Consider the following 8,867-nt stretch of genomic DNA (forward strand, 5'->3'; position numbering starts at 1 on the left):
GCGGCGTGCGTCTCCAGGCACCTGCCTGTGTGAGACCCGCGCGCCGCCTTCGCCCGCAGCCGAGGACGCCCGCGCCATGCCCCGGCAGGTGAAGTGCATGCAGGTCGAGAGCTCGCACTACGCCACCGTCATCACCAACTGCGAGGACAGCAGCTGCTGCGCCACCTTCGGCGATGGGACGTCTGTTATCGCGAAGCCACAGGGGACCTACCAGGTGCGTGCGGGAGTGAGGATGAGGCGCAGGGAGCGCGCCCACCTGGCAGAGCACCTGCAGTGAGCACGCCCTCCACGTGTCACTGCTGCCGCAGTCTGATCTGATTCAACCTCCTTTTACTTTTCCCATGCTCTTTTCAGTTAATTCCAGACAAAAAAAACTGCCCTGCTTTCCTTAAATGCTTTTGTATTTGGGTTCAGTGTTACGAGCCAAAATGTTTGCGTTGGGGGGGCCCTCTGTGGTCAGCACGGTGGGTGTCCGAAGCCCCGATGGGATCCGGCTTGTGCTACCAGCCCAGCTTGGCCTGCAGCCACCTCTGCTCTCACGCCCCGGGTCTCCCATGTCCACCTGGCCCGTGTTACCTGAGCTTCCATAAGACGGTGGGCACCGTCCTGCAAGGGCACCCATGCTATCCAAGCCAAGCTTTCTCTTTGGGGGGTGACGAAGATGCACCTGTGGCAACTCCATGACCTCCCTGCACCCCCATTCCCATAGGCCCCCCTCCCACCCACCCCCATGCCCCTTTAGTCTCAAAGGGATTAGCTTTGCCTTCCACTGGCTGGAGAAGGGACCCAGGGGGCAGCTGTCTGGTGCAGTGTCAGAGGACACTGAGCGCTTGAAGCCAGAAGAAGGTAGACGGAGCCCTGCTTTTGCCGGGAAAGCTGCCAAGCCAGCGCCCCTCACCCCACGGCCCCAGCACCCCGCCCCCAGTGACTGAGGTGCCATCATTGGAGAAGAGGGTGCGGTGTTCATGCCACAGCACTCAATGTGCATTCTTTAGATCGTGCTCTTTTTACTGAGACCCTGCAGAATGTTAGTGCAAACAGCATGATGCACACAAAGTAGTGGACTTTTATTCTGAATGCTGAGGAGTCTGAAAGCACTTCCAGAATGAGGGCAGGCCCTCCGCACATCCACACCTCCCAAAAACAACAGAAAACTGGAAAAATTGTCAAACTCAACACTCTCAGAACTCTGTAACCAAATGGCAAAAACAACTTGAGGAAGAAAGAGAGAGAAACTCTCGGGAAGAACAAGACTCAAGGTGATTTAACTTGTCCTGCTTAACCCCCGCCAGCGCTCCCCCACTCCAGCTCAGTGATGGCCTGGAAAATCAACACCCTGACGTGCAGGATGGCAGAGAAGCCAGCCGACGAGGAGTCAGAGAAATTAAGAACAGGGCCTCCCGGGGCCTGGGTTAGTCTCAGCGCTCTCACCACTGTGGCCTGAGGTTGCATCCCTGGCCAGGGAGTGACCCACAGGGCACAGCAGGCCTCTCCTGTCACCCCGCCGCCCCCCTTAATTATATGTGTGTGTGTGTGTATAATTAATTATATATGTGTGTATATATATATAGCTAATTATATATATATACATACACATATAAATGAGAGGGCACAAGGCAGTTACTTGGAAAATACATGAAATAAATAGAGAAAACATGGGACATAGGAGAAATCAGATCTTACTTAGTCGGTTTGCCTCCTTATTTTGTCCTCCCCAGACTTTCGAGTCCCCCCTCGTGTCGCGTTTTCTTCCCAGAAACAGTTTGCGTCTGAGACCCAAGGGCAGTTTCTTCCCCCCGCAGGAAAAGCTCCCCAAGTCCCCGGCGGAACAGGGCGCTTTTGACACCTCCCTCCTTTCCGTCGCCTGCCCAGGTGTTGCCCCCCAATACGGGCTGCCTCCACATCGACAGGGATTGCTCGGCCACCTACTGCCACGAGCCGAGCAGCGACATGTACCACCCTTTCCAGAAACGTGAGCAGCTGAGAGCGAGCAGGTACGTCATGAAGCACACAGCTGAGGTCGTCTGTGAGGTCCGGGATCCCGAGGGAAACACTTTCCAGGTAAAGTGCGTCATGGGTACGGAGGGGGAGGCCCCGGCTTGGCTTTTGAGTATTTTACACTGGGAGTTTCCTAGTAGATTCCGTTTGTCTTTGCCTTTGCCACTTTAGAATTGGTTATCCACTTATGGCCAATATTGTGGGCACAAAGGTGTGAATACCAAAGTGTGTGATTCTCAGGTGAGCTTCCAAGGTGTTCGAACGCCCAGTTGTGATAGTGGAGGTGTTAAAGCGAAGTGATAATTAGGACCGAAGGTAATAGCAATATCACTGCATCTAAAAGTAATGCCAGTTGGATCCTCCCTGGTGGCAGCGGGTTAAAGCGCAGCACTGTGAAGCTGTCCGCAGCCGCTGCAGCACGAGTCTGACCCCTGGCCATGGAGGGACCCCCAGGGCTCAGCAGACCTCGCCTGTCTCCCCACTGCTCCCCTCAGCAGTAGACTTCAGTACATCTCCCTGCTCTGCTCCCCACTCTGTCTCTGGTGAATCCTCTCACCGCCCCTGCACCTCTGACCTGCACCCCAGTTCTTATGTGCAAAAATAAAGTTTTAAAAATCCTTTAAAATAAACTAAAAATAATGCAAACAAAAAGGGACAGTGACTGTTCTGGAGCCGCCATAAAGTGGGAGCAGATGCTGGAGCGCCAGGCAAGTCGGTTTGACAGGCAGAGACTCTGTGCGAGACCGTTTCCCTTGGGAACTTTCTAGAGGTGGAAGATGGGGAGACAGAGGTGCTGTTTGGTGGCAGAGCTATGCCTCCTGTCTCTCTGTCCTTGACGCTGCAAATACACTCTCTCCGCTGAGTCAGACACTGGCAGCCATGGCCGCCTGCCCATGTGGGCCCATGAGCTAGACATAGTTTTGTTTCTTTAAGATTTATTTATTTATGCACACAAGAACTGGAGTACAGGCCAGAGATGTGGGTGGGTGAGAGGATTCTCCAGAGACAGAGAGGGGAGCAGAACAGGCAGATCTACAAAGTACACTGCTGAGGGGAGCAGCGAGGGGGCAAGTGAGGTCTGCCACACCAGGTGGGTCACTCCCTGGCCGGGAATCGAACTCGCGCTGCAGTGGCTCTGAATGCTTCATCATGCTGTGCTTTAACCTGTTGTGCCACCAGGGAGGGCCCTAAACATGGTTTTATAATGTTCAAATGATTGTAAAACATCAAAAGGAGACTGCTTCATGACATTTTAGTGTGGTTAAATAGTTTTCTTGAAACACAGCCATGCTCATTTGTTAAAATACTGCCTATAGCTGCTTTTGCGTAGGTTAAGGAGCTGAAACCGTCTGACCTGAAACCCCTAGAATTTAGTTTCCCTTGACAAAGGAGGTTTGCCATCCTTCTCGGCTGACCTCTTTTTCTGTCACCCCACAGTGGAATTCCATCTGCTGACTAGTGGTTGTGGAGTTATTTGTAGATATGACACCGACCACAGAGTCCCCAATGGAATTTTGATTTTGAAACAAGTCCTGATACAGCTTATTCTGTCTGGGGCAAATAATGACACTGACCTAGCAAGAATTCAGGCTACTACCAAATTTCAAACTGCAGTGAACTAAAATAGAAACGTCAAGCTCCAAACCCTCTAGGTTGAAACACATGAGTCACCCAGGTGAAGCATCTCCTCAGGGATCAATGGTCTCTAGGGCATCTCTCCAGGGGTCTTTCAGCCAAAACCGCACTCCTTCCTGGAGACTGACAGTTTACCTGACACTTTAAATGCCTGCAACATTTCTCTTCATACCGATGGCTGACAATGTTTCCATCGGCAGTTTCTATCGGAGTCCTCATTCTGAGCTTGCAAGCCCAGAGGAGAAGCCCTGAGGTGCAGTCTGTTTTAATATTTAAGTTAGCTATCATGTGAGGGCCCTTTCTGCACAAGGCCCCTTCTCCCAGCTCCTTCAGCTGTCCCTCCTGCCTGATTCCCCCTCCTCTGGTGTTCTCCAGTTTGTCTTCATATTCTGACGTTGTTAGTAGAGAGGTTCTGCACTGCTGACTGTACTTAGTGAACAAATAAGCTATTGGTACTTCATTACAAATAACTGTGCTTGGTTGTTGATCTTTTCAATCACCTGCTTTCTCAGATGGATCGACAGAAACATCAGCTCTCTGGCATTGATCCTTTTCAGTCGCTTGTCCACTCTGTCCCGTAGGTCATGGCTGATGGGAGCGTATCTACTATGCTGCCGAAACATAATTTGGAAGATGATTTAAATGCACAGATTGAGCACTATGACAGCTTTTCAGCTGTCCATCTCCATAAGAATGAGCAGCAATTGTCTGATGAGCACGTCCCCAGGTAATACCATCGTGGTGCTGATGTTTGTTTTTAATTCCAAGTTCAAGAAGCATCTTATCAGCATCCGTAAGTGACTCAATTCCTATTTCTTCAAACAGATTTTTTGTTATCTATACGGATGGCTCAGGAGTGGAACTTCTGCGAGACAGTGACACAGAAGAATTCTTGTCCTTGGCGTACGGAGAGTCAACCGCGGTGGTTCTCCAAGAACCTGTCCAGGAACAGCCAGGTGGAGCCCCCGTGCCGCTGGGATTCACCATCCCGTCCCCAACTCTCTGCCTCCTCATCCCTTGGCTCATGTTCCCACACCACTTTCCACCCGGCCACCGCCACCTGCTTGTCCAGACACTTGAGCCTGTGTCGTGGCCCAGCCACACCTGAGCGCCCGCTCAGGCAGGCGCCCTGTCCTGCCCAGACACAGGCCTGCATCCTGTGAGTAACGGAAAGTCAAAGAGGGCTTTTCAGCATGGTCTGACACAGTCCCCTGCCGGCTAGCGAGGGTCACTCACAGAGTAGGTAGGGTAAGAAGCGAGATGTTGTAGCCCAGGACAGGCCGTCTCTGCGGCACAGGGCTAAGGCAGGGCCCGTGGGGCAGTGAGAAGCAGGTGAGTTCCAGCAACGTTCCAGCAGTGGGACTGAGAGTGCTGGGAACTGCTGGGAGGTGTCACCTCAGGAGGCCTAAATCTGACCTCTTAAGTTTTACAGCGGCCATGTCTCACCATTCTCATCGACTGTAAGTCTGTCAGCAGAGTCTGTGCCTGGCCTATCAGAAGGCGGCTGCTGAGCTGCATGCACATCTACCGAGTTTCTCAGAGCGTTGTGGAGACGTGACCTTCTGCCTTGTCCCTTTGAACCAGGCATCCTCAGCATCACGGTCCTGCGCCCTTTTCATGAAGCTTCCCCATGGCTAATGAAGAAGGAATTGGACACGATCGTCCCTCCTAATCTCCAGTCAAGGTCATGGGACACATTCCCCCCCATCGAGGTACCCGTTTTTGTGCTGAGAAGCCACTGTATGTATGCATCCATCCCATAGTGGCCAGAGTTTGGGCCCCTTCTCAGGCTGTGATACATTTTCATCCCTCAGTAAATTGTCAGTGGGCTCACGGAACTTTGTATTTGAAGATTTAAAAACTTCTATATTTTAGAGAAATATACCTACTAGCTAATCTGTTTTAATTTTCTTCCGTTACTGTCTTAGGTGCATATGTATCAGTAGCTGTTACTCCTCCGTGGTACACTGATTCCTTTATCATCATATAATGTCACTTTTGTCTCTTGCTATCTTTTTCAACTGAAAGCCAATCCTTTAAGCTTATTGTAATTCGAGGCAGCATTAGCTTACGATGTTTAGAGGGCTCAAGACCTCCTTACCTACCACGCCCATCACAAATAGTGGACCACCAACCAGTTGGTATCTTCTAGACATTCCCTCCCCCACGCCTGCCCCTCTGGTAATCACCATCCTGTTGTTAGAGCGCAGAGGTTTGTTTTAGTGAAGTCGTAAGGTATTTGTCTTTCTCCTTCTGCTGTGGCCCTCTGTGCCTGGTAGCAGTGACCCGTTCCAGTTAAGCCCCTGGGTAATCATCACTGGCCAGACACTGGACACTGGCTCACCTCCGGGCCTGGGGCAGCAAAGTGCATCAGTCCCAATTGTCAGTTACGAGCAAACCATAGAGAGTATCAGTTACAAGGATAGAAAACGGGTATCAACTCAAGACAGGTGCTTCTGCTCAAGCAATCTTGAGAACACTCTGGACATGGGTAACCTAAGAGGGTGCTCAAAGACTGGCCAAATCAGTGGGATGAATTTTCGCTTAAAAAACCCCTCAGTGTCATGGGACCAGAGAGTTAAAGACTGCTTAACTCCAAATGCCTTAGACTACCTGTGGGTATTCGAGAAGAGTGCACAAGTATTTGGCTTCATCCAGACTGCTGTTTCATTACTGTGGCGTCCCACTGCGTCCCCCCTGAATGCTAGCCAGCGGGCCATCATGCAACAGGACTGTTCAATAACCAGATCCTTGGTAACGCATAGAAAGAGAAAAGAGTGGCCTGTTCTTTTAGCAATCCCCCCCTTTTATTTGGAAAACTTTTTGAGAACAGGGATCAATTTTTTCCATCATTATATTGCCTCGCAAGTAATTTCTAACCCACAGCCTCTGTAACAAGTACTTCACTGTTAAATCATTATGATTTCTTTCTTTTGTGGTTTGTTTTATTTTGTTAACAGAAAAAAGTTCCAGGGCCTCCATTTGGCACTCAGATTTGGAAGGGCCTTAATATTGGATCCAAACAACTAGTGAGTGTCCCCGCCCCTATACTTAAGAGCCCCAAAGTGCTGCAGATACGCCAGTTCATCCAGCATGAGGTCATAAACAATGAAGTGAAACTGAAGCTGCAGATTTCCCTTAAGGTAATGGAATCCACGTATCCTGACCCAAAAGAATGAAGAAACAGGCCAGTCATTTGTCTCTTTCCTGAGGGGCTTGAAATTATGTAATTTGACCAATATTTATCTAGTGCAACCCATGAATATCAATCTTACACAGGGTAAGGTTGGGAGGTAAAAAATAAATACCTGAGAATTCCCATAGGGCATAGGAGCTATTACTATCTCAGAGCCATAGAAGGTAACTTTTATATGTCATGCCTAAGTCCTCCTTCCTCACTATAGAACTGTTCTAGTTACTCCTGGCAAAAAGGTGCAATGGCATATTAATTGGATAGCTGCCCATGGAAGAAAAGGATTGCCGATTTTTACAACTGATGGAAGAATGTGGAACGTGTAGTCGAATGTATAGCGATGTCTGTCAGAGCGGGAGCTCCAGTAGCTGCTCAGAACCCACTGTTAAGATCCTTCAGGTTAACACTCTCAAAGCGGGGATCATATGTGTAAAGCTTGGCATTGGGGCTTGCAGGGCCTTTGCTGATAAACACATTAAGGAAAAGCTTTTCCAGACTTCTCGGCCACTAGCTGTCGTTGAGCATTGTGGAATCACACATTCTTAGTCTTTGCACTACTTTGGTTGACGTTGACTGAATTTGGTGGCTTTCTGTCTTCTCTCTAATTTTTATTGATTTCTTTTCTCCTGGTGATCTAGAACTATATAAACCATATTCTAAAGAAAGAAGATGAGCTGCAGGAAATGACAGTTAAGGATTCCAGAACCGAGGAAGAGAGAGGCAACGCTGCCGATCTGCTCAAGCTGGTTATGGTGAGAAAGAAGTGTCTGTGCAACCGCGTTTTGAGTATCACTGAAGTAGCAGGCGTCCCAAGGGAAAGTATCGAAAATCACACCCATTCCCATCACTTCTAGGAAGCTTTTTCTCCAGCCATAGAAAGAAGCATTTCTGAGGAAATCAGATTCCTTATATATGACATCTTACAAGCTCACCCTTGGTCATAAATAATTCTAGAGAAACAATTACTGCCTTAGAGAAATGAATACTTATGTAATGTAGAAGGATTTAAAGAGTGAACTAGAAAGGAGGAAGAAAAAGGAACTCCTCCAACTTAAAATGTTGACACCTGTTAAATGAAAGGAATGACTAAGGAGCATCCAATTGCCACTTGTCATTAAAAAATTAATTCACCATGTACATATAATTCCATGAAAGATCACTACGCACACATAAAGTATGCTCATAAGCAGCGTGAGTTTTCTCTGCCACATCATCATCCTCACTGAAGAACCTGTCTTTATTTCAGTCTTTCCCAAAAATGGAGGAAACTGCAAAAAGCCATGTCACTGAAGGTAACTATATTTAATTCTTTTCTGCAAAACATTGGTGGACTTTGAAAGAATGATCTTGTCTGCACACCTCAGCCATCTTCTCATCTGATAGCAAAGTGCCATGTACATATCTCTGCGGCCGTGTTTCATTGTAACCTTTTACCTCTGTTTTTATCTGCCTGAATGATGAGATCCTTGACAATCATAATTGGCTCTGTAAATTTTTCACTTTCATCTGTTGGATGAAAAAGTTGACATCTTAGGTTTCTGTTAACCTCAACTGTATTTAGAGCAATGATCGTACACAGAAAGGAATTAACCTACCAACCAATGCTCTCTCCATAGCAGAGAATAACTACACAACTATCTCCAAAACCTTGCAACATTTTATAGTATATGGAGCTCAAGCAATCTGCTTTTGGATCAGATATCCTCAAATAAAATATATATTTGTTTTGGAATATACTCAGCCCTAACAAATGTGGTCATATAATTTCATGGTTCACAGCAGACAGACAGCAGAGGACCTGGGGGCTTGGAATTTTCTTTTCTTGTCTATTTTGGCTTTATGGCAAATTTCCGTTTCTGAACTTTGTTTCAAACACTGTTTGAATGATAGTTTATTTCACAGCAGAACCATTTTCATTTGATGAGTCCCGTTTGTTTATTTTCTCTTTTGTTTCCTTAGCCATTGTAGCGGGGTCTTCAGTGGCATTTCTGTACCCAGTTGCAAGGGGAGTTTTGACTATTCAAATCTATGTTTTTTTTTT

The 8,867-nt window shown here is 47.9% G+C and overlaps 1 protein-coding gene across 1 annotated transcript in view; it reads left to right on the forward strand.

Moving 5' to 3' along the window:
• The window catches only part of SPAG17 (sperm associated antigen 17), a 128,538-nt gene that overhangs the window by 89,672 nt on the left and 29,999 nt on the right, over positions 1-8,867 (forward strand). Inside the window, exons 31-38 of the mRNA XM_004689481.2 lie at positions 60-214; positions 1,873-2,061; positions 4,215-4,360; positions 4,459-4,589; positions 5,218-5,345; positions 6,594-6,776; positions 7,465-7,578; positions 8,073-8,118. Of these exons, the coding sequence (XP_004689538.1) occupies positions 60-214; positions 1,873-2,061; positions 4,215-4,360; positions 4,459-4,589; positions 5,218-5,345; positions 6,594-6,776; positions 7,465-7,578; positions 8,073-8,118 (1,092 nt within the window). The remainder of the gene's footprint in view (positions 1-59; positions 215-1,872; positions 2,062-4,214; positions 4,361-4,458; positions 4,590-5,217; positions 5,346-6,593; positions 6,777-7,464; positions 7,579-8,072; positions 8,119-8,867) is intronic.

Source organism: Condylura cristata, unplaced genomic scaffold (assembly GCF_000260355.1).
Source record: "Condylura cristata isolate star-nosed mole 26May11 unplaced genomic scaffold, ConCri1.0 scaffold00026, whole genome shotgun sequence".
Classification (NCBI taxonomy): Eukaryota; Metazoa; Chordata; class Mammalia; order Eulipotyphla; family Talpidae; genus Condylura; species Condylura cristata.